General features: G+C 37.7%; 1 protein-coding gene across 1 annotated transcript; it reads right to left on the bottom strand.

Moving 5' to 3' along the window:
• Positions 1–22,658: 22,658 nt before the first annotated feature.
• LOC107609277 (uncharacterized) lies at positions 22,659–26,458 on the bottom strand. Its single transcript, XM_088493550.1, has 8 exons — positions 25,898–26,458; positions 25,312–25,459; positions 25,046–25,196; positions 24,723–24,848; positions 24,521–24,601; positions 24,239–24,431; positions 23,888–24,158; positions 22,659–23,247 (listed from the first exon to the last, which is right to left on the bottom strand). Exons 1-8 carry the CDS (start codon positions 26,126–26,128, stop codon positions 22,979–22,981), a joined length of 1,470 nt encoding a protein of 489 aa, XP_088349676.1. The 5' UTR covers positions 26,129–26,458; the 3' UTR covers positions 22,659–22,978.
• Between the last annotated feature and the right edge of the window lie 615 nt (positions 26,459–27,073).

Genomic DNA, 27,073 nt, shown 5'->3' with positions numbered 1-27,073 from the left:
AAGCAATGTCACATAGATGCACATGATGAATGCCTGTCCCTACTGGCTGATGATATCATCTGTCGGTTATAGAGCCAACCTGACAAGTCCTGGTAGCTAACCATTGGACTGTCCCTTTGTCGCGCATCCCCAACTCGAGTTATACTCATCATAAACTTGATCATAATCATGATCCATATCCATCACCCTCACTGGTGAATATTTACGGGGGCGAGCTCATCCGGGGCTTTCACAGTGCCCGTCCACACTTACGACATAGGGTCAACAGAGTATCAAGTCTCAACCTGGAGCACGTGGTGGCTAGCCACTGCTACTACCCAGGGAAACTCGTATCTCAGATAGTGGAAGTGTAACATTCACATTTATCAATGATTCAGCATAAACATGCAATCAATCTCATCCATGGATCAACATCCATCTCAGCCATCCGGCTCACGGTTCATTCCAGAACCAGCCAATATTCATATCATACACAGCCATTCCGGCTCACGGTTCAATCCAGAACCAATCAATATGTATAAACATACACAGCCATTCCGGCTCTCAACAAAACAGCACTTCCACATTCAAAATCATCAAATTCATGAAATCGGCATTTAAGCCATAAATCATTTTCTCAACTCATTTCACTTTGAAATCAAGTTTCAACTCTTTTCAGCCTTGGCTTTAAAGATCTCATTTCTCAAATCATCTCAGGCTCATAAGCCACTTTTAGTCAAGGTAAATTCTCCTTTCAAAACAATGCCACTCTCGGCATCCTCTTTCCAAAACTTCCATAATCATGGCAAGTTAAAAGCCTCTTTGAGATATTCAAAATCACCCATCCAACAATGGGATTTTATAACAAAAGTTTCTCGGCAGAGTCCCAAGTCTTTAGGGGAGAATAGCATAACTCATTTTGCCGAATTCATTTAAAATCATTAAAACCTTGGCTTTCCAATTTGAGTAATAAAATAGGATCTAAGCCAAACCGAGTCACGTAATCATTTACTTCTTTCAAAGCCGTTTCCTTTCCCTAGGCAAAACCAGCTTCAACCCCCATGATAAATTCTAAAGCGTTTCAACTGTTCAAAATTATTTTAGTCTTGCAAAAGTTCAGAGTTCAAAGAGTACTTAAAACCTTTCTCAAAATATTTCAAAATAAAACTTGTCAATAGACATTCAGGTTCTTTCAAAGTCATTGAAACCTCTTTAATTGGAACCCCCAAGTCAAATTCAAAGGCATAAACCCTTTTCGCATTCAAACAGCTTTAAAACACAAGTTTCATCTAAATAACTTTCTTTTGAAAGAGATACAATGCCTTTCTTAAGAAGCAAGACTAAATCACAATTTCCTCTTTACTAACTCATTTCGAAAGCATGAATCATCCTTTTCTTGATAATTCAAATAAAATAGCAGAAGTCTTTAACTCATCATTTTCCAGACAATATTTCAATAAAGACTCGGATTTTATAGAAATTTCGGCAGCACCTCCCCTAAAACTTGGACTTTTGCCACCCGGTTCGGGTCCCAACTAAACCGTTTCTCATTCCTTTTCAACAGTTCAAAACCAGAAATCAATTCAAAAGCAAGCTAAATTAAACAGTCGCCTCAGTGGCATATCTCAAGGAAACCATTTCAAAAATCAACTCAATATCAACCGATTTACTCATTTCTAAAACTTTAAAGAATCGGTTCAGCAATAAATCATTTATCAAAATCAAATCAATTAAAGCAACCCAGGCTGAATTTCAAAAGTATTCTATCTTTCACATCATCAAAATAATTGACTCCATTCAAGCCAATCCTCAACGGATTAAACTCATTTCAAATCTTTAAAGAATCGATTTCCAAACATTACATTTCACAAGCCACACAACAATTCAGCCAAACCAACATCCGTAGTCATTCGAGTCAATCAAATAATACATAAGGCAGATACAATCACCAAATACACAGTATCTCACACCGGTATCCATATGTAATAATTCCAATACATAAAACATAGTTTTTGGAAAGCGCCCCTACCTCAAAACGCAAATTCCATAACCCAAACACATCACAGGAACCTCCTCTCTTAAACCGAGATCACCAACAACGCAACCTTGGCTCCAAGCCACTCCCGCGGTAACCACAGCAACACTAATCGCGACACATAATAATAGAAACTCAGTCTCATAGCAATTGATGCCGCAAAGCCTTAGTGTATGAAGCCAAAATAGTAACTAGAGAGTTTTCAAATTAAAAACGCTTACCGAATGAACAAGGAACAGCTGAACCGGGATAGTGGCGGTCTTCGAACCGGTTCAGCGGCAGTCCGGCAGCCACCTCGAGCGGCAGCAGTGACCTGAATAACAAGTAGTGACAATGAGGTTCCCAGAACTCAACGGAAAGGAGAACCAGCTTAAAATCCTTACCGACGAGGCCTTCCGGCGACGGCAGCGGCATTTTCGGCGGCAGAGGCTTACCAGCGCACCCTCATGAGCGGTGACAAGGCCCCCAACAACAGCTGGGCACAGCGGCAGGAACAGCCCCGCAATGGTTCTCCTCCGGCGGGGCTCCCCCTCTCTTCCTCGCGACAACACCGGCGACGCTGGCGGCGAGCAATCAGGCGACTGGGCGGCGCGACCCTTTTCCCCCTTCGCGGTCCTCCCCTTCACCTCAGATTTGCTCTGCGACGGCGCAGGGATGGTGGCACGGCTGGACTGGGTGTGGCCTCGGTGGTAATGGCGAGACAAAACGGCGACCCACGGCCACCCTCTTCCTCGCGTAGCCCTCTGTTTCGACCTCTCTCTTCGCCTCGGACCTGACGGCGGACTCCAAGACTGCGCGACGCGGTGAGCTTGCAGCGGCCGCGACTGATTATGGCGGCAGCACCCTCCTTCCCAGGCTGACGCGATCTCCTCCCGTTCTTTCCTGGTCCGTGGGTGAGTTGGAGGGATGAAATTAAAAGTGTATGATGAGGGAGGGAACGGCGCGAGAAAGGTGAGACGGCGGCGTTGAGCTGGGCGGCGGCAGTAGCGAGGCCACAGCCATCACCGCCCCTCCTCTCTTCCCCACTACTTCTTAGTTCTGTTACTGTGGCTGGGTATAGGTTTGAGGAAGGGGGAAACGTTTGTGGTGTGGCTGCTGAGTTGGGTGAGAGGGTAACCGGGTCACGGGTTAGGGTTTCAGGGTTAGGGGTATTTTAGTCATCTTACTTAATATAGGGATAATATAGTAATTAGAAATAAATTCTAATCCAACAATAATAATGTATAAAAATACTATTTGCTCATCAATTTCACACTTTATTTTCAATAAATGTCCAAATCCAAATTTTAGAAATAATACACTTAATTTCTTCATTTTTCAAAATAGCAGTACTAATATTTAAAATATCAATCATTCAATCCAAATCATATAAAATCCTTATTATTTCATAAATATCAACTTTATAATTCAAATAGAGAAAATAATCCAATAATTATAAAATTGGATAATAATCATAACTCATCTCAAATTCAATAAATCAAAACTTGCTTTAATTTTCTTTAATAGAGGGATTTCTGAAATTAAAGCTACAGAAACACTGAATTTGAAATTTGCTAATGATAGCCCTTTTTCAAAGGTTTTGGGTCTTACATCCTGCACCTCCACAACCCCGACATCCCATTGTTACACAGTCGAAGAATGGTATTGTTAAACCAAAGTATATCAAGCTCGGCACACCCCTTCTTTGGAGCCAAAGAATTACAAAGAGGCTCTCACCATACTCATTGGAAGCAAGCAATGGATGAAAAATATGGAGCTCTTATGCAAATCAGAACCTGGAGTTTAGTACCACTTCCAGAGGGAAGAGAACCAATTGGGTGTCGATGGGTGTTTCGAGTTAAGTACAACTCGGATGGCTCTTTGCAGAAGTATAAAGCCCGCTTAGTTGCTCAGGGCTTTAGCCAACAACCTGAGGTGGATTTCAAAGAGACTTTAAGCCCTGTCATTCGCCCCACTTCAATTCGAATGGTGTTATCTCTTGCTGTCTCTAAAGGGTGAAATATTTGGCAATTGGATGTGAACAAAGCCTTCCTTAATAGTGATCTCTTTGAGGAAGTTTATATGAAAAAGCTCCCTGGTTATGAAAAAAATTCAACTTTAGTTTGCAAGCTATCCAAGTCCCTGTATGGACTCAAACAAGCTCCTCGAACTTGGTACACAAAGGTCTCTAGGGTACTACAACAGCATGGGTTTACTACCACAAAGGCTGATACATCCTTGTTTATAAAACTTTCTATTGGACGTTTGACTTATGTGCTCATATACGTTGATGATATCATTGTTATTGGCAGCTCAAATCAGTGTATCGCTGAGGTAATTACTCAACTTAGCTCTCATTTTGCCATGAAATACATGGGGAACCTGCATTATTTTCTTGGATTAGAAGTAACACACACTGCTGATGGCGGTCTTCTGTTATCTCAAACTAAGTATGTCAATGACATCTTAAGAAAAGCCAATATGGTTGGCTGCAAGCCATATGCAACTCGAATCCCTTCCTCTCTGAAACTTAGCAAAATTGGCAGTCCTCCCTTCGGTGATCCAGCTCTACCTCACAATCACACGGCTAGAGTTAGCTTATTGCATAAATTGAATGTGTCAATTCATGTAGAAGCCTCTTGAAGCATATTGGAAGGTAGTAAGCGCATTTTGCGATACATCAGTGGCACTGCTCGCTTTGGTTTGTGGATTCAACTGGCTAAAGAGCTCACACCTCACAATTTATACCGATTCTGATTGGGGGTCTGATCTTGATGATCGGAAATCAACCAACGATTATTGTGTATTTCTGGGATCTAATTTAATTTCTTGGTCTTCAAAGAAACATCATGCAGTCTCTCGATCGAGCACAGAGGCCAAATATCAGGGTGTGGCTGATGCAGTTGCAGAAGCAGTCTCCATTCAGAATTTGCTGCATGCTATTCATGCCCCCAATGACCAAACTGCCTGTGATTTACTATGATAATCTCAGTGTAGTTATGTTAGCTACAAATCCAGTTTTACATTCTAAATCTAAACATGTTGAATTAGACATTCATTTTGCTAGGGATCATGTCATGAAAGGTCGAGTTTAGGTTGTTCATGTCTCTGTTGTGCAGCAGATTACAATATTTTCACGAAACCCATTTCTTCTTCTTTGTTCAGTGAATTTAAAAACAAACTCAAGATTGTTGACAAAACAACCTTCATTTGAGGGGGAATGAAGGAGATAAAGGAAGTCAGCTTATTCCTAGCTTATTGTTAGGATTGCTAATAGTTTATTAATGAGTTTGTTATTGTCCTAGTCAGCATTCTTTATAACCATATATTGTGAGATACACATGTAATTACTCTAATTCAGTTGATTATCAATTTATTCCTCATACACCAGAACTTTACTCTTTCTCTATTCTCTCTTTCTGGCCTGATACCTATAAGTACGGAAATTAAATATAAATAAATAAATAAACTAAAAAATCAATAAATAGTGATAATAAATGTAAGATCCGGTTAATTAACGGCTAATTAACCCATAAATGAGAATTTATTCTAGAAAGCCAAAAATGTTATTTTTATGGCTTAATATGATAGAGGAAATTGAGACGAGAATTTCGGTACCAATTTTATAGAAATCGGACTAAGATTGGACCGAACGGGCCAAACCGGGCCAACCGGACCCAAAGTGGGCCCTTGGCCCAACTAAACTAAACCAAAACCCTAGTTTTCAGCACTCTCTCTCCTCACTTGACACACTCAAAAACGCTGAAATTGGTATGGAGGGGGGAAGAACACTCTCTCAAGTTCTTTCTCTCACTTGATCTTCAAACCACCATAACTTTTGATCTAGAGCTCCGATTGCCGCTCCGTTTGCGGCCACGCGTTCACCGCGGAGAGCTCTACAAAACCCATACAATCAATCTTGAGGTAAGCCACGTTTTACTGTTCGAAATTCCAGCCTTTGATTTCGAGTTTCAAGAGCAAAAATGTTGAGATTTTGGGCTCTTTGATGTTATAGGACCCAACTCTCTTGAAGGAGAAGGTTAATCTTGTCTCCTTGGACCTTGAGTAAGGTAAGATATCTCAAACCCTAGTGAGAATGTTGAACTTGTGGTTTTGGGTATTGAGCTCTTGTGTTTTGGTATGATGATTGTGGCTTAGGTTGTGTATATGTGAATATTGGAGCTTGATTGGTGATTTTGGAAAGCTTGGAAGAGGGTTTTGTGTGATAAAATCTGTTCTTGGAGGTGTTGATACCTTGAGAGCTTGTGGACAAGTGGTTTGGAAGTGCTCCGATTGAGTTTGGGAAATCGGCTAAGGTATGGTTTCGGTTTCCCGTATCTAATATGTAATGTGGTAGGAAATACTTAGGCTAGAGGCCCTAAGATAGGCATTGAATTGATGATGTTGTGGAATGGTTGAGATATATGATGTGATCATATGTGTGATTATGAATATTGATGCCTTGATTGTGTGATATGTGAGAAAATGCATGTTGTGATATATGCTTGATGAATGATTGAAGTTGAATTGATGGGTGGTGCCATATTGTTGGTGAGTATGATGATTATGTATAATGATGGTTGATTGAAAATTGATATTGTTAGAAATTGGGATGAGAAGGATGTATGACATAATATTGTGTTTATCCTTTGGCCTTTTGATTGAGAAGTGTTAAAATGGTTGGAGGTAGTTTTGAGAATTTTGGTAAAATATCAATGCGTGAGTTGAGGATGGCTTGTTGTTGAATTTGGTACACTTTGATTGATTTCAAAGAAAAGGGATGAAATTGGCATGTTTTAATTGATTTTGAAAAGAGTTGAAAGTGGCTTGTTTTGAAAATGGCACTTTGTGGTTTTGAATGAAAATATGGTTTTTGGGCATACTTTGACGGGACATAACTTGGACTACGAATCTTTGATTTGTGCCAATTCTGTTTAGAAATGAAATTGGGTCCGGGATGTCCATGCCGTTCGAAGAACGGGTGAAAAATGATTTAAAATGAGAGAGTTATGACCGTCGGAAGATTGGGGGTTGAATCTGTGAATTCTGCAGCTTTTAACTTAGAAAATTTTTAGCAGAATGACCCCTCGCGCGTAGGCGCACTTGGCGCGTACGCGCCGTTCTTCGAGAAAGCATCATCCACGCGTGCGCGTGGTGTGCGCGAGCGCGTCGATGCGCTGTATCGAATGCCCAGCCATTTTCTAGAGAGTTGTGCCAGAGTTGTGCCAGTTTTGTGCCTGGGGCACAATGCATTCGCGCGTATGCGTGGCTGACGCGTGCGCGTCGTTTGGATAATTTTCAACCCACGCATTCGCGCGTATGACGCTTACGCATCGATGAGTTTTAAGGCCATCCACGCGTGCGCGTGGAGTGCGCGTACGCGTGGCCCTGTTTTCATCCCAAAGTTGATTTTTGAGTTTTAAAAGCCAAATTTCATACTTCTAAGCCTCCGATCTCACCACTTATGTCTTGAATCATTATGATATGCCTAGCTATGAGATAAGGAGCTAGTGAATGTGGTAACTTGCGAGTGAAGCAAGGGAAAAATGAATGATCATTGAGGATCAAAGATGATTATGTGAGATGCGGAGAATGGCGGTGGAAGTGCTTGTTATGCCATGGGCCGAAGGGCCATAATTGTTAATGAATTGGCTGGTTATGGATTTAACTGTGAGCCGGATGGCTGGATTATGCCGTGTGACGGCAGAGCCATGTTTATGGCTAAGTATAAATGCATATATGCTGTTGAATGAATTGTGAATGTTTGCACTTCTACCATTGGAGATGAGGGTTTCCCTGGGTAGTAGCAATGGCTAGCCACAATGTGCTCCAGGTTGAGACTCGAAGCTCTGTTAACCCAATGTCGTAAGTGTGGCCGGGCACTGTGAAAGTCACGGATGAGCTCGCCCCCGTAAATATTCACCAGTGATGGTGATGGATAAATATTCACCAGTGATGGTGATGGATAAATATTCACCAATGAGGGTGATGGATATGGATCATGATTATGATCAAGTTTATGATGAGTATAACTCGAGTTGGGGATGCACGACAGAGGGACAGTCCAATGGTTAGCTACCAGGACTTGTCGGGTTGGCTCTATAACCGACAGATGATATCATCAGCCACTAGGGACAGGCATGCATCATAAGCATACTACATGAATTGTTTGAGATTGCCTATTTGACTGCATATTACTTGCTAATTGTCTAAATGCCTTATCTGTTCCTATTTATAAATCTCTTGTCTGATATAACTGTGTTTGCTATATTATACTCCTGCTGGTGGTTGGGAGGTCTGAAGGAATTGGAAAGGGAAGTATTAGTTAGACTGAAGAATCTTTAGACAGTTGCCACTTATGGTTTAGCTTGTTTATAAGCTTTGATATTATCTGGAGGAAGTTCTAGGATTGCCTTCGGCTTTCTTCTATTATTATGTATTATATATGTGGAAGCTGTTACCATGTTGAGGACCTCTGGTTCTCACCCATGCGGATTTTGTGGTTTTCAGATGTAGGACGCGAGGCTTCTCGTTGAGGCATGCTGGAGACTTCTGGATTAGCGAAGATCCTTTGTTCTCGGGATTCTGTTTTGGTTTATATATCTTGTTTAGATACTTTTATCTCCATTAAATAATACAAACTGTGATGACTCCTTCTAGAGGGGATTTTGGAGAATAGGTTGTATGTATTTGTGTCCCTTTGGGTTTCCTTTGGGGTTTCCTTATTTTATTATATGTATATATTATTATGCTCGGACCGGTTATCTTCGCAGCCGGATTTTGAGTCTTGATATTCCCGTTTTTGACACTCCTTATATATATGATCTTGCGTTAGCTTATCCTTTGCTCGTTACGTTATCAATCGGAATGTTGCGCGTTCGAGTTACGGTTTTTGTTTACCCCTTTTTCTACAAAGGCTCCTAGCTATAATCAATTATTCATACTACTATACGTACTAAATTTTTGTTTTAGAGGTCGTAATACCTTGCCATCTCTGAATTATGACTTAAGCATAAGACTCTGTATGGTAGGGTGTTACATTATGGTATCAGAGCAGTTCGTTCCTGTAGAGCCTGAGGAATGGACTGACTATGCTTCTGTGCATTCTCTGTATGTGTGTTATGTGCTGTTAGTATATCTGCTTGATATAATTGGCATAAACATTCATGAGCATGCATTTCGGACTTTGAAGCACTAAACTTCCGAGATTGAGACTGATCAACTTAATATCGATTGTTTGGTGTGTATAGGAACTAGATGGCGCCTCGTGGACGCGGTAGAGGCCGTGGGAGAGGACATACGAATGCTCGTGCGCCGGAGACTAACCCTAATGACCCGGTGAACTTTATGAATGTGTTGGAGAACATGGCTGCTGCTATGCAAGCCACTGCTGAGGCTCTTGGCCAACAGATGAACAACCATGGTAATGATGGAGGTGGAGTTCAGGGCCCGATGACACTGGCAAACTTTTTGAAGGTTAATCCACCGAAGTTCAAGGGAACTACTAGCCCGACTGAAGCCGATACATGGTTTCAGGCCATGGAACGAGCACTGCAAGCGCAGGTGGTGCCTGAAAGGCAGCGTGTAGAGTTCGCTACCTATTTGCTCACTGGGGAAGCGTCGCATTGGTGGCAAGGAATCCGACGCCTTCTGCAGCAGGGTGATGATTATATCACCTGGGATGTCTTCCAAGAGGAGTTCTATAAGAAGTACTTTTCGACTTCTGCTAGGACGGCCAAGGAGCTTGAATTGTTGCAGCTGAAGCAGGGTACTATGTCCGTATCTGAGTATACTGACAAGTTTGAGGAGCTGTTCAGATTCTCTCGTATGTGTCAAGGGACTCCGGTGGAATATGAGGAATGGAAGTGTGTTAAGTATGAAGGAGGACTCCGGAGCGATATTTTCGGTTCGGTGGGGCCAATGGAGATTAGGACTTTCTCCGAATTGGTGAACAAGTGTAGGGTTGCTGAAGAGTGTGTGAAGAGGGCAACCGTTGAGAAAGGAAGTCACAAAGGATCGTTTCCACAGAACCGAGGCAAGAGCTTTGCACCTAGAGGTCCGTCTTTCAAGAGGGAAGGTTCTTTTAGGAGGCCCAACAACAACTACTCCCAAGGGAAAAGGTTTGGGAAGCAGCCTCAGAATGATCAAGCTTGTACTAGGTGTGGGAGTCACCATCCGGGAGTACCATGCAAGGCCGGATGGGGTTTGTGCTACAATTGTGGAAAAGCGGGGCATAAAGCCACAAGTTGTCCGGAGAAGCAAAAGCAAGGTGCTGAGAAAGCACAACAGACTGGTCGGGTGTTCACCACCTCAGCTGTGGGTGCAGAGGGATCTGAGACACTCATTCGAGGTAACTGTGAAATGGCTGGTCAAACTTTAAATGCTTTATTTGATTCGGGAGCATCACATTCATTTATTGCATTTGAGAAAGCCCATGAGTTAGGATTGAAGATCGTAACCTTAGGTTATGACTTAAAAGTGTATAATGCTACTCATGAGGCCATGGTAACTAGGCTAGGATGCCCGAAAGTTTTGTTTAGGTTCAAGCAGCGTGATTTTGTCCATAATTTAATCTGCTTACCGATGATCGGTCTTGATCTTATCTTGGGATTGGACTGGTTATCTGAGAACCATGTCCTGCTTGATTGTTCTACAAAGTCGGTGTACTTTATGCCGGAAGATACAGAAGGGCCGGTCGTGGTGAATAATTATTACTTGAATTCGATGATGGTGAACTGTTCTGGAATCGAATGTCAGGGTATCCTGTTGTTAACCGCGGGTGTTTCGGGTGATGATCAAAGGTTGGATCAGATTCCGGTAGTGTGTGAGTTTCCGGAAGTGTTTCCCGATGATATTGAGAAATTTCCACCTAACCGAGAGGTCGAGTTTGCTATTGAGTTGGTGCCTGGGGCGGGACCAATCTCAAGTGCTCCTTATAGGATGTCACCGTTAGAGATGACTGAGCTAAAGTCTCAGTTAGAGGAATTGTTGGGTAAGAACTTTATTCGACTAAGTGTATCCCTATGGGGTGCTCCAGTGTTACTGGTAAAGAAGAAAGATGGAAGTATGCGGCTCTGTGTGGATTACAGGCAGCTGAACAAGGTCACCATAAAGAATAAATACCCATTGCCGAGAATTGATGATCTCATGGACCAGTTACAAGGAGCTGGGGTTTTCTCTAAGTTCGATTTGCGATCCGGCTATCACCAGATAAGGGTGAGGGGTGAGGATATCCCTAAGACCGCTTTCAGGACTCGTTATGGTCATTACGAGTACACTGTAATGTCCTTTGGGTTGACGAACGCTCCTGCAGTATTCATGGATTACATGAATAGAGTGTTCCGTCCGTTTCTGGATAAATTCGTTGTTATCTTCATTGACGATATACTGATTTACTCCAAGACTGAAGAAGAGCATGCAGAACACTTGCGGACCGTGTTGCAGATTTTAAAGGAGAAGAAACTCTATGCGAAACTGTCTAAGTGTGAGTTTTGGAAGGATGAGGTGAAGTTTTTGGGTCACGTGGTGAGTAAGAAGGGAATAGCCGTAGATCCAACTAAGGTAGAAGCTGTGATGGATTGGAAGCAACCAACCACAGTAACTGAGATAAGGAGTTTTCTGGGTTTAGCTGGCTATTACCGAAGGTTCATCAAAGGCTTTTCGCAATTAGCTTTGCCGTTGACAAAGTTAACTCGCAAAGACACTCCGTTTGTTTGGACTTTTGAGTGCGAGGAGAGCTTTCAGACATTGAAGAAAGAGTTGACCACTGCACCTGTGTTAGTGTTACCTGAGCCGAACGAACCTTTTGAGGTGTACTGTGATGCCTCACTAAAGGGTCTAGGATGCGTGCTGATGCAGCATCATAATGTGGTGGCGTATGCCTCACGACAGTTAAGACCTCATGAAGTTAGTTACCCTACGCACGATTTGGAACTCGCTGTGGTTGTGTTTGCCTTGAAGGTGTGGAGGCATTATCTCTATGGGGTTAAGTTCCAAGTCTTCTCTGATCACAAGAGCTTGAAATATCTCTTTGATCAGAAAGAGCTTAATATGAGGCAAAGGAGGTGGATGGAATTATTGAAAGACTACGACTTTGAGTTGAATTACCATCCGGGAAAGGCAAATGTAGTGGCGGATGCGTTAAGTCAGAAGTCGTTATATGCGTCTTGGATGATGCTTCAAGAGGAGAAGTTGCTCAAGGGATTCGAGAGTCTAAAAATTGGTGCTCGAGAAGTATCTGGAACCTTGTGTTTGAGCCGATTAGAAATCTCAAGTGACTTTAAGTCCGAACTCCTAAAGGCTCATGAAAATGATGAAGCGTTATGGAAGGTGTTACCGGCTATCGAGCAAGGAAAACAGTGGAGAGTGTCGGAAGAAAAAGATGGGTTATGGAGATTCAAGGGTAGGATCATTGTGCCGGATGTTGGTACTTTGAGGCAAGATATCTTAAAGGAGGCACACAAAAGCGGATTCTCCATTCACCCGGGAAGTACTAAGATGTACCATGATTTAAAGGCGATGTTTTGGTGGCTGGGTATGAAGAATGATGTGGCGGAATATGTTTCAAAGTGCTTAACTTGTCAAAAGGTAAAGATTGAACATCAAAGACCTTCCGGGATGTTGCAACCCTTAGAGGTTCCGCAATGGAAGTGGGAGAGTATTGCGATGGATTTTGTGTCAGGATTGCCAAGGACTAGGACTGGTTTTGATGCTATCTGGGTGATTGTGGACCGACTGACGAAGTCAGCTCACTTTTTGCCCATTCGGATGACTTATACCCTTGAGGAGCTAGCACGGTTATACATAAAGGAGATTGTGAGACTCCATGGTGTACCTGCTACTATAATCTCTGATAGAGATCCTCGTTTCACTTCGAGATTCTGGGGTGCATTTCAGAAAGCTTTTGGAACCCGATTAAGCTTGAGTACAGCTTACCATCCTCAAACAGATGGTCAATCTGAGAGGACGATCCAAACACTAGAGGATATGTTGAGAGCTTGTGTTTTGGATCAACCGGCAAGTTGGGATTGGTATATGCCGTTAGTGGAGTTTGCATACAATAATAGTTACCATATGAGCATCGGAATGGCTCCGTATGAGGCATTGTATGGGAGGAAATGTCAATCTCCGCTATGTTGGTATGAAACTGGAGAGAAAGGCTTGTTGGGGCCGGAAATGATAGCTGAGACCACTGAACAAGTCAAGAAAATCCGAGATAGGATGCTTACGGCGTAGAGTCGTCAAAAGAGTTACGCCGATCAGAGGCGGAAGCCCTTGGAATTTGAGGAAGGAGATCATGTTTTCCTTAAGGTTACTCCGACCACAGGAATAGGTAGAGCGATTAAAGCAAAGAAGTTGAATCCTCGATACATTGGTCCATTTCAGATCTTGGAGAGGATTGGGCCGGTGGCGTATCGGGTGGCTCTACCACCCCATCTTTCAAACATGCACGACGTATTTCACGTGTCGCAGCTTCGAAAGTACACTCCTGATGCTAGCCATGTGTTAGAACCCGAATCGGTTCAGTTAAGAGAAGATTTGACGCTTCCAGTGGCTCCAGTCAGAATTGATGATACTAGTATCAAACGGTTGCGTGGAAAAGAGGTTTCATTAGTCAAAGTGGCTTGGAGTCGAGGCGGTGTTGAGGAACACACTTGGGAACTTGAGTCGGAGATGCGAACGGATTATCTACACTTATTCTCAGGTAATTGAATTTGAATTTGAATTTTGTGGGCAAAATTCCCAATTAGGTGGGTAGAATGTAAGATCCGGTTAATTAACGGCTAATTAACCCATAAATTAGAATTTATTCTAGAAAGCCAAAAATGTTATTTTTATGGCTTAATATGATAGAGGAAATTGAGACGAGAATTTCGGTACCAATTTTATAGAAATCGGACCAAGATTGGACCGAACGGGCCAAACCGGGCCAACCGGACCCAAAGTGGACCCTTGGCCCAACTAAACTAAACCAAAACCCTAGTTTTCAGCACTCTCTCTCCTCACTTGACACACTCAAAAACGCTGAAATTGGTATGGAGGGGGGAAGAACACTCTCTCAAGTTCTTTCTCTCACTTGATCTTCAAACCACCATAACTTTTGATCTAGAGCTCCGATTGCCGCTCCGTTTGCGGCCACGCGTTCACCGCGGAGAGCTCTACAAAACACATACAATCAATCTTGAGGTAAGCCACGTTTTACTGTTCGAAATTCCAGCCTTTGTTTTCGAGTTTCATGAGCAAAAATGTTGAGATTTTGGGCTCTTTGATGTTATAGGACCCAACTCTCTTGAAGGAGAAGGTTAATCTTGTCTCCTTGGACCTTGAGTAAGGTAAGATATCTCAAACCCTAGTGAGAATGTTGAACTTGTGGTTTTGGGTATTGAGCTCTTGTGTTTTGGTATGATGATTGTGGCTTAGGTTGTGTATATGTGAATATTGGAGCTTGATTGGTGATTTTGGAAAGCTTGGAAGAGGGTTTTGTGTGATAAAATCTGTTCTTGGAGGTGTTGATACCTTGAGAGCTTGTGGACAAGTGGTTTGGAAGTGCTCCGATTGAGTTTGGGAAATCGGCTAAGGTATGGTTTCGGTTTTCCGTATCTAATATGTAATGTGGTAGGAAATACTTAGGCTAGAGGCCCTAAGATAGGCATTGAATTGATGATGTTGTGGAATGGTTGAGATATATGATGTGATCATATGTGTGATTATGAATATTGATGCCTTGATTGTGTGATATGTGAGAAAATGCATGTTGTGATATATGCTTGATGAATGATTGAGGTTGAATTGATGGGTGGTGCCATATTGTTGGTGAGTATGATGATTATGTATAATGATGGTTGATTGAAAATTGATATTGTTAGAAATTGGGATGAGAAGGATGTATGACATAATATTGTGTTTATCCTTTGGCCTTTTGATTGAGAAGTGTTAAAATGGTTGGAGGTAGTTTTGAGAATTTTGGTAAAATATCAATGCGTGAGTTGAGGATGGCTTGTTGTTGAATTTGGTACACTTTGATTGATTTCAAAGAAAAGGGATGAAATTGGCATGTTTTAATTGATTTTGAAAAGAGTTGAAAGTGGCTTGTTTTGAAAATGGCACTTTGTGGTTTTGAATGAAAATATGGTTTTTGGGCATACTTTGACGGGACATAACTTGGACTACGGATCTTTGATTTGTGCCAATTCTGTTTAGAAATGAAATTGGGTCTGGGATGTCCATGTCGTTCGAAGAACGGGTGAAAAATGATTTAAAATGAGAGAGTTATGACCGTCGAAAGATTGGGGGTTGAATCTGTGAATTCTGCAACTTTTAACTTAGAAAATTTTTAGCAGAATGACCCCTCGCGCGTAGGCGCACTTGGCACGTACGCGCCGTTCTTCGAGAAAGCATCATCCACGCGTGCGCGTGGTGTGCGCGAGCGCGTCGATGCTGTATCGAATGCCCAGCCATTTTCCAGAGAGTTGTGCCAGAGTTGTGCCAGTTTTGTGCCTGGGGCACAATGCATTCGCGCGTATGCGTGGCTGACGCGTGCGCGTCGTTTGGATAATTTTCAACCCACGCGTTCGCGCGTATGACGCTTACGCGTCGATGAGTTTTAAGGCCATCCACGCGTGCGCGTGGAGTGCGCGTACGCGTGGCCCTGTTTTCATCCCAAAGTTGATTTTTGAGTTTTAAAAGCCAAATTTCATACTTCTAAGCCTCCGATCTCACCACTTATGTCTTGAATCATTATGATATGCCTAGCTATGAGATAAGGAGCTAGTGAATGTGGTAACTTGCGAGTGAAGCAAGGGAAAAATGAATGATCATTGAGGATCAAAGATGATTATGTGAGATGCGGAGAATGGCGGTGGAAGTGCTTGTTATGCCATGGGCCGAAGGGCCATAATTGTTAATGAATTGGCTGGTTATGGATTTAACTGTGAGCCGGATGGCTGGATTATGCCGTGTGACGGCAGAGCCATGTTTATGGCTAAGTATAAATGCATATATGCTGTTGAATGAATTGTGAATGTTTGCACTTCTACCATTGGAGATGAGGGTTTCCCTGGGTAGTAGCAATGGCTAGCCACCATGTGCTCCAGGTTGAGACTCGAAGCTCTGTTAACCCAATGTCATAAGTGTGGCCGGGCACTGTGAAAGGCCCGGATGAGCTCGCCCCCATAAATATTCACCAGTGATGGTGATGGATAAATATTCACCAGTGATGGTGATGGATAAATATTCACTAGTGAGGGTGATGGATATGGATCATGATTATTATCAAGTTTATGATGAGTATAACTCGAGTTGGGGATGCACGACAGAGGGACAGTCCAATGGTTAGCTACCAGGACTTGTCGGGTTGGCTCTATAACCGACAGATGATATCATCAGCCACTAGGGACAGGCATGCATCATAAGCATACTACATGAATTGTTTGAGATTGCCTATTTGACTGCATATTACTTGCTAATTGTCTAAATGCCTTATCTGTTCCTATTTGTAAATCTCTTATCTGATATAACTGTGTTTGCTATATTATACTCCTGCTGGTGGTTGGGAGGTCTGAAGGAATTGGAAAGGGAAGTATTAGTTAGACTGAAGAATCTTTAGACAGTTGCCACTTACGGTTTAGCTTGTTTATAAGCTTTGATATTATCTGGAGGAAGTTCTAGGATTGCCTTCGGCTTTCCTCTATTATTATGTATTATATATGTGGAAGCTGTTACCATGCTGAGGACCTCTGGTTCTCACCCATGCGGATTTTGTAGTTTTCAGATGTAGGACGCGAGGCTTCTCGTTGAGGCATGCTGGAGACTTCTGGATTAGCGAAGATCCTTTGTTCTCGGGATTCTGTTTTGGTTTATATATCTTGTTTAGATACTTTTATCTCCATTAAATAATACAAACTGTGATGACTCCTTCTAGAGGGGATTTTGGAGAATAGGTTGTATGTATTTGTGTCCCTTTGGGTTTCCTTTGGGGTTTCCTTATTTTATTATATGTATATATTATTATGCTCGGACCGGTTATCTTCGCAGCCGGATTTTGAGTCTTGATATTCCCGTTTTTGACACTCCTTATATATATGATCTTGCGTTAGCTTATCCTTTGCTCGTTACGTTATCAATCGGAGTGTTGCGCGTTCGAGTTACGGTTTTTGTTTACCCCTTTTTCTACAAAGGCTCCTAGCTATAATCAATTATTCATACTACTATACGTACTAAATTTTTGTTTTAGAGGTCGTAATACCTTGCCATCTCTGAATTATGACTTAAGCATAAGACTCTGTATGGTAGGGTGTTACAATAAACATGTGACACTGGTAAATTAATTCATTACCAACCTGAAGTGTAGTTTTATAAATATAAATGAAATATTAGTGGTTTTTTCTTTCAAAAATTGGTTGAGATAGAAAAATATATTATCTACTTCGGTTTCAAAATAATTATCACTTTGATTTTTTTGTACATTATAAAATCAATGTATGTAGATGCAAAATAGGTCTAGATATAAGTTAAATAATAACTATTTTGAAAAGTAAGAAATACTTATTAATATTTTTGTTTCAAAATTTTGTACTATTTTTTTATTTTAACACTTAAATAGTCTTATTTATAAGAACTATTTTGGTTAAAAATTATAGCTTCTCTATACATTTAAGTTTTTTTGGTAATGAAGTCTAATTAGATTGGCCAAAACCCAACAAAATCCACTCATACAATATGCGCATGAAATCACGATGTTTTTTTTCTTCGTGTTTTTTCATGCACATCTTTCTCCTTTTTCTATTGTTGCTGCGTTTTATTTTTGTTTCTTCTTCTTCTTTTTATTTTCCTCATGTGATATTGCAGTTATTTATTCTTCTTTATTTGATTTTTTTCTTTTTTTTTCATATTTTATTCTTTTTAAAAGAATGAAACAAAAAGAATTATAAAAAAATATGAAAAAGAAAAAATATGAAAAAAAGAAGTACTAGAAGATAAAGAGAAAGAAGAGTAAGAATTTTGAATTATACAGAATTTATTAGAAAAAATAATACCAAAATTTTTTTAAAATAACACATAAATTTTTTAGTTTTGTCACCGAAAATTTGCTACAAAAACACAAATATCTTCTTTAATGCTGCATTTTTTTCTTCTTTTTATTCTTTTTTCTTTCATTTTTCCTTTTTTCAGTTGCTCTGAAGCATTGCTTCTCATATTAGATCAGATTTGAATGAACATGTATGTACTGCATTGCAATCTTATTTAGTTGAATGAATATAGGTTCTTTCTTTTCGTACTGATTTTACAGCATTATGTGTTTTTTCTTCTTCTTTATTTGATTTTTTCTTATTTTTATTCTTGTTAAGAGAGTAAAACAAGACAAATCATGAGAAGGTAAAACAAAAAGGAGAAGATGAACTAAAAAAAAGAAGAAGATGATGATGATAATGAAGAAGAAGAAAGAAGGAGGATGAGTTTTGTGTTATTATTAAATAATTTCGGTATATTCTGGATTTAAATAAGGTGCACTTAGTCTGTGCTTATTTTGAACTAAGTTTGTTTGTATGTCGTCATCATTAAGTAATTTCGGTGCATTTTGGATTTAATTTCGGTACATTCTTGTCTGAGCTTGTTTTGAATAGAGTTTGTTTGTGTATCATTATCACTAAGAAATTTCGATGCATTTTTTTATTTGAACTGTTATACATATAAGAAAAAGACAACAATAGTGACAATAACGATAATGATAATGATGATGATGATAATGATGGAGGAAGAGGAGAAAAAGAAAGGAAGAAATCGAAGAAATTCAAATGAAAAAAAAAAAAGAAGATGGGGAGGAAGAGGAAAAAGAGAAGATGGAGATAGTGATGTGGTGGCAGTGACGTCGATTATAACGAAAGAGAAAGATGAGGAAAAAAGAGGGACATGAGGAGGAGGAGGAGGAGGAGGAGGAGGAGGAGAAACGGGAAGGAAAAGGAGAAGAAAAAAAAAGTGCGTGATATAAAAAATAGTTATAATAACTTGGTTGGACTTGATTAAGTATTTTGCTTGATTATAGAACTTTATTCTAAAAATTATGTTATAATATGCTAAAAATTGAGTGAAATGTGACAATAAATAGTTGAATAATTATTCAAGAGTATAAATTTAGTTAAAAAAAGATCTTGCTAACAAAGTGTCATAAGGATATTAGTTAAAGTGTTTAAATAGTTGAAGTTTTTTATGTAGTTACTTTTTTAATTAAGTTTTACATGTATTTGTAATACATTTAATAAAAGAAAAATTTTAAAAATTTGAATATTGATAAGAGTGAACTACCAATCCGGTTTCTGTCCATTTTTCAGAATGACAACGTGACTCCTCACTATAAAAATGACCCACTTTGGTCCCTGTCTTTTACTTTCGTGACCCAACGCGGTTCCTGTGAGTGTTTTTCCGTCAACTCTGAACGAAAAATGTTGACGTGTCAGGTTCAAAAATGGACAGGAATCTAATTGTCTCTAAATTTAAATTGGTTATAGGTTTATTTGTCCCTATTCTTTAAGTGATATTTTTTTAAAAAAATTTATTCATTATATTAATATTTTTTTTAATAAATTATTGAATATATAGTATAATAAGTACAAATTAATTAATAAATTATTTAAATTTAAAAATATTATTTATTATGAAACTAAATAAATAATTTTTAAATATAATTTTTAAATATATAAATAATAAATATTAAAATACGGTTAATACATTAATAATAATAATCCTATGATATAATATTAGTATTATAATCTAGATAATTTTTACAATAAAATAAAAAATAATAAACACATTACTTGATATATAATAATTTTTTTTGAGTTTTTCTCTCTTTAAACTAAATTAATAATTCTATTTGATATCTTTTTGCACTAAAATACACAATGAGTAGGCTACTAATACTAAATAAAATAAAACATATATATATATATATATATATTATGAAGACCATTATAAACTCAACAAACTCAAAGTATCAATAATACATATTCTCATAAGGTACAGATCCATGAAAATTTATCAATATAAGAATAATGTAGATTAACTAAAATTTTATGTATATTAAAATTTAATTAAATTACATATATTTTACTCAAAATATTATTCATAGATTAATAATATTATTGATATTTTGAATTTGCTGAGTTTATAAATGGTCTCCATAATATATATATATATATATATATATATATATATATATATATATATATATATATGTTTTATTTCATTTAGTATTAGACTATTAGTAGCCTACTCATAGTGTATTTTAGTGGCAAGATATCAAATAGAATTATTAATTTAGTTTAAAGAGATAAAAAAAATTAAATTTGTTATCACTCAAAATTTTTTTACTATATATATATATATATATATATATATATATATATATATATATATATATATTGTGTTCATTAGTTTTTATTTTATTGTGAAAATTATTTAGATCATAATACTAATAGTATATCATAGGATTATTATTATTAATGTATTAACCGAATTTTAATATTTATTATTTATATATATTTAAAAATTATATTTGAGAATTATTCATAATAAATGATATTTTTAAATTTCAATAATTTATTAATTAGTTTGTACTTTTTTTTTTTACCAAAGATAGGAGACTTGAACCCGCAACCTCTTAATTGAGTATGTGGAGACTATGCCATTTGAGCTATTACTCATTGGCAATTAGTTTGTACTTATTATGCCATATATTCAATAATTTATTAAAAAAAGAATATTAATATAATGAATAAAAAATTTTAAAAAAATATTATTTAAAGAATATGGACAAATAAATCTCTAACCAATTTAAATTTAGAGACAATTAGGTCCCTGTTCATTTTTGAACCTGGCACGTCAACATTTTCCGTTCAGAGTTGACGGAAAAATATCCACAAGGACCGCGTTGGGTCACGGAAGTAAATGACAGGGACCGAAGTGAAACATTTTTATGGTGAGAGGTCGCGTTGTCATTCTGAGAAATGGATAGGGGCCGGGTTGGTAGTTCACTCTATTGATAATCTTAATCTATATTCTAAGGACACTTGATAGCAAAAATTTTTTAAAAAATAATAAAAGAACATGTTAAAAATAAAAAAGAATAGAACAATTAATAAACTACTTTTTTTTTTGTTATTTTAAATTAATATATTATTCATATACAGGTTTATCTTTTTTTAGTACGTGTATACATCCATTACTGAAAAAGTTTTTTTTTTTTTTATCCCTTTTAGTTTCTAAATCTCTTTGGGGTTATCAAATGTTCTAGTTCAATAGTCACCCAAAAAAACAATAAAAATGTTCTAGTTCAATTGAATTTCGGCCTAGTCAAGATTGGGTACTACTCGATATGCATATTTATTTATTTTGTTTTTAGTAAATTTTGATTGGTTTGATATTTATAGTACGTGAATGAAATTTATTTCTCTTTTATAGATGCTAATTTCACCGATTACATCAAAGATGCTATTTTTGAACGAGTAAAAAAGAAAAAAAAAATTGAAATATAAATTGAAATTAAATTACTTGAAATCAAAATTACAAAAAGCGAAATAAATGACTTTAAATTAAAAGAAAATAATAAAATATCTCTAATACAGTCAAAGGATTTTGAATTCAAAAGACAATGTAAAAATGTTAAAAGAAAAAAAAAAGAAAATATTTGCAGAAAAGAAAAATTACAAGGAATTTTAAAAGAAATGTAAACACAATGGAAGGACTTCTACATAAAAGATATTCGAGACAGACTCAATAAGTCGCTAGGATATGAGCGAGTGTGAGTGCTTTCTGAAAACGAATTCCAACCCTTAGCTCTTCGGTTACTTCTCTATTTATAGACATCTTCGACCATTCCTTTCTTGATACATCGCTATATACAATTATCTCGTCAATAATCGTTACCGCCAAAGACACTCTATTCTCTGCGACATCAACCTCCTCTTTGACCATATCCTTTTAATATGCCACACCTTCGACCATTTCTTTCTTGATACATCGTCGTATACAATTATTTCTTCAATAACCATTCCGCCAAAGACACTCCACTCTCTGCGACATCAAGCTTCTCTTCGGCCATATCCTTTTAATATGCCATAGTTCTTTATTGATTTGACGCCTTAATACCGAAATATTCAAGCTTTTTGACGCTTCACATCTGTTTTTGATTGAATCTTTCTCGTCGACATCGACACCAAATGACATTGACACACCTTTGTCTACACAAAATGACTTCAACCCAATTTTTCTCGAGTAACAATTTTAATAGTGTGTAACTGAGTACTTAACCACTTTCAAAGAGGTTCCAATTTGTATTTGGAAGTTAATCAACAATGCAATATTTTTTGCACTAAGCAATAATCGAAGTCTAAACTTATCGAACACTGACTTATTAAAGAGTTCAATAATATCTTGTCAAAAATATTATTTTTGACATAATAACATTCTTACTAAATATAAATAGATTTTCGATTTGGTGTAGTAGATTAAATGAGCAACTATAATTTGATTAGATTGCATTGCATTTGAACCCAAATAAGTGTACATTTAGAACATTCTAGATAATGTTATAAAAAAAATAAGTAAACAATTCACTTATTGCCACCATGAAGCAAAGACCAGCATCAAAGAAACATATGGCCAGAGAGGATTTTGAACATTATTCACATTTCCATCCAAGAGGTGGATCCATAAATGTAATGTAAATTACAGGATACACAACTTTTGGCTAGTTATCCGAACAGAGTATTTCACTTAATACAGATTTCTTGCTACCTAAGAAACAAACTTAACCTATAACATAGAATTATCACCTCCAACAACAATTAAGCTTTGTACCACTAGGTGTCCAGGTGAGACCAGTTACAGGAATCATACAATGCTGCATTGGCCTTTAACTCATCACACTTCTAATCATGGAAAAAAAGGAAGATAATACAAGGAACAAGGCACAATAAATATAGCAACACATCAGTTGGACCAGACATGAACCAGACCGTGGCTATTGCCCGTGTAGATCTCATTGCGCTCTTCATCGTAGAAGAGAGCAGTAATATCTTCCAAAGCTTCTGCAACTGTGCTCCTAGTTTTGGTGTCATGTTTTTGTTTCCTCGTGTTACGACAGCTACCTGAACAATCGTCGCCGCAACTACATTGGTTTACAATGGGAGAGCTGTTGCTTGCTTTTATCTTCGCAAGGCACTTACCAGTTAGAATGTTGCTGACATTGATGGATCCCGCTGGATTAAAAGAAAGCAGAACTTGTTAGTTATGCACCTTCAATGATAAGCGCTCCCTTGAAACAACACTGGAAAAGAAATATTACATGACATGGGAAAGGGACATTTAGCAAACCCAGCTTTTTGTGTGTCTTGAAGTTGAGGGGAGTCTATAAAGTAAAAACATTATGTTTGGTTCCATTTTGCATTTTCAAAGTTACTATTGGGGTTTCCAAAATTACTTTTGACGAAAGTGAATCTAAAGATACTTCTCATTTTGCCAAAAGTATTTCCAAAATGAAATTCACTATTACCCCCAATATTATATTGTTCGCCTTTAAAAATTATGCTATATCCTTTAAGTGGTTATGTTTGAAAAGGTAAATTTTACTTTATCTATCTGAAACAAAACTCCTCTCTGGAACTTACTTTCGAAATATTCAAACTAAACACAAATCAATTCCTTCCCCTTTCATAGCAATTTTTTCATCCTAGTTCTTTAAATGTAATTTTCCAAAAAACTAAACCAAACAAATTTGATGTTCAATGATTTAGGCGAGTAAATAAGTGAATAATAATTGGCACAAAGCCCCAATATGGAGCCAACTGAGCAGATATTTTTTAAAAGGAAAAAGAAAAAAAAGAAAAAAGAAAGAAGTACCATTTCCTTCAGATAACGAATCATCAGAATCAGCCTTGCAGTATGATATGATGAGATCCTGGTCACTGGTTATATATATGTTGTTTGTGTTGCAATCAGGATGCCACAAGAGGTGATCTTCAAAAGAAGTTACAAGTTCTCCACGGAAGTTCCAGACAGCCACAGTTCGATTTCGAAATGTAAGAAACAATTGATTCTCATACAGGAATATAAATGCAGATGGTGTCATAAATTCACTTCTACTGACTTCTGTTATCTCAAAAGTCCGCACCTAAGGTTAATTAAAGAAAGTTAGATAGATATCATGATGTAGGACAATGTGTACAACTATCTGGTAAACAGAAAAATTACATCAAGAATTTGGAGGTTCTCGTTTTCTTGCTTCACAAGAAGCTTTTCATTGAACTGTTCTATAAAATCCACCTTCTTATTCCGATGAAGGAGATGATTGAAAGACTTCAAAACAGTACCATCTTCTATTGAAAGAATTTTAAGTGGGACATGGCTGCTTGATTTAGCAAAAATCAACAACATGATCCCCGGACTGACAAAAGAAAAACAAGATTAAGCAGCATAAATAGTGTAAGGCACAAAATTAAATAAAAGACACACAAGCACAAAAAGGAAAACCACCTGATCTTAATCTCCTGTACATTTTTATCTGAAATGGAGTATAACATTGTATAGTTTTTTAGGTCAAACACCTTGTAGATGCTACAGAGAAAAAAAACCCAAATAAAAGTAAGTCTCAATCAAGAATTCATTATATCTCTACCAGGGGAAAGAAGACGACAAAAAGGGAAAAAAAAAAAATCAAAACAGAAAAGTATTTTACCTATCCTGAGCAGAGTACGTGAGTACCTTCCCGTTTACATCATCAAACTCCACAAAACCTGGCCATTTCAATGACTCAGATTCGAAAAGAGCAAAACCAGCATCTGATTGAACCCGTCTTATATATCTGAACAATGTAGATAGATATTTTAGCAAGCAACACAATAAATAACACAAAATTGGACAATCAGCTTTTGCTATCTACTACACTATCTGTTTGCAAGTTTAGTGATATTGTTAACTTGTCTGTGTGTCTTTCTATCATTCAGCATGAGAACCAAGGGTAGAAGTATTATTTATAAAAACATGCAGAGCTATACTTACTCAATCCTTGTGCTTCTGCATTTCAAAGAACTGTAACTGTCTGAAGCATAGACAGAAACTGTGATAAGTGAATCATTGTTCTTGTTGTAAAACAAGCTTCTGATAACTTCATCTGGAGTGATATTCAAGAAGCATATCCGTTCATTGGTCTCTGCAATTGTAATGTGTAAAATACATCTAATATCTACTTTTATGTCACAAAATAAAACTGTACATTGTAGTAACATATAATGTTATTGAAGAAATGATCGAGTTACTTTCCCTACCTCGGCTAAATGCCGCACAAACACCATTTTGTGCAAGAGCAAAAACAATGTCCCGTGCTGCTACAATCTCAATAATCTTTGACCTTTTTCTCAGAAAGGGTAATACCACGGAGGGACGGCCTTTTGGATCATGTGTATCATATTCTTCCTATAAGTAGATACCCTTAATCAAACTCAGATATAATCGCAAGGAATGGCGAAATTGACCATAATAAGGAAAAGTACACATCTCAATTCTCAGTTAAAGAAAAACATGGCCACAGATAACATCCATCAAACAATTAGAATGAAAACAATGATCATTATCACCTTGAACCACAAGAAGCAATGATTTCAAATATTGCACAGTAAAGATTTTGAGTTAAAATAAGAAAGCAAATTGTTTGTGAAATTAATACCATAACCAAGCTTCAAAACCTTTCTCTTTGAAAGAGTATCACTCTCGAAGGTATAATAAGCAAATCACATGTCTAAGATTCACTACTCTTTTTTGAATCCATTCAAAAAGGAATCATCAGCAAAATGTCAAAGTGTAATTTAAAATGAAAAAAAAAAGTATTAAATTAAATTAAATAAATTAGGGAACCTGCAATCTGATGTTGCGAAACCTCTCCTGCGCATCGCTCATGCTGAACCCACGGGTTCGTTTGGAGCTGATTTCGCGTCTCTGAAGCTTCTTCACACTGTTCAAGAACCCATCTGTTCCTCCTACACCACCACGTGTTCTCTTCTTCGCCACCACTCTCCGCCCACTGCACGGCCTCGGACTCACCGTAATCCTCCTCCCACCACCGCTGCTACCGCCACGACCTTCCATGTCCTCTAAGCAGCACTCAGCAGCTCCTCCAAACGCCACCTCCAAACTCAAACATCACCGCGATTCCGCCATGAAAACACTTTTTCTTGTTTCTGCAGCAGCTGCTACTACTCCTAATTATGCTACGCCAGAGCTCAATAGATCCACCAAAAAGGGTCGAGATTATGAGAGCGATAACAAGAGTGAAGGTTGGTGAGGAACTGAGGATTTAAGAAAGTGGAAGAAAATGAGTTGAAAAGTTCAAATTCTCTAAAGGAGGGTTTTCACTTTTCTCTCCATTTGGATGATTGGATCTCTATTTTTTTTTCCCAAATTTGGAAGGAAAACAATATCAAAACATTGAAATTTTCTAAATGAAAAAGGATTTTTTTAAATAAATAAAATAAAAATTTAGATCCTTTAAATTTTGAATTTTTACTTTTTGAAAGTAAAATTATTTTATCCTTAAATAGTTTCTCTATCATATTTTCTCTTGATCTCACCTATAAAATAAATTATGAGAGATTTATCCTCTAAAGTGAAATTCAAAATTTAGAAGATCTAAATTCATCAAATAAATATTTTAATTACGAATATACATTAATTTAAAGGCATTTACGGATTTTCATTAAGTGATTTATCTCGTTTACACGGTACGAACACGTGGCAATGTATCATGTAGGACAACGGTTTAGTCATATCTCATTCATTTAGTGTAAACGAAATATGGCTATATTTATCTCATTTACACTATAAACTAGATATGTGGGATTAAAAAACGTTTACCCGTGTAAACGAGATAGAGTACAACAAAAATCAACACCTTATAAAAGGATAAGGAAAACCAACAAATCTCTCAATTCTTCTTTCTCTTCCATTTTTCTTCGAAAAATTTAGCAAAAATGTCTAGTTGCAGTAGTTTCTTTGTTGTGATGGTGTATTCCAACTGTCGGATGAGAAATAGTG

The sequence above is a fragment of the Arachis ipaensis genome, chromosome B7, assembly GCF_059453495.1.
Source record: "Arachis ipaensis isolate K30076 ecotype BB chromosome B7, ASM5945349v1, whole genome shotgun sequence".
NCBI lineage: Eukaryota > Viridiplantae > Streptophyta > Magnoliopsida > Fabales > Fabaceae > Arachis > Arachis ipaensis.
Note: the sequence above shows the minus strand (reverse complement) of the source record. Positions and strands in the feature narration are given on the sequence as shown.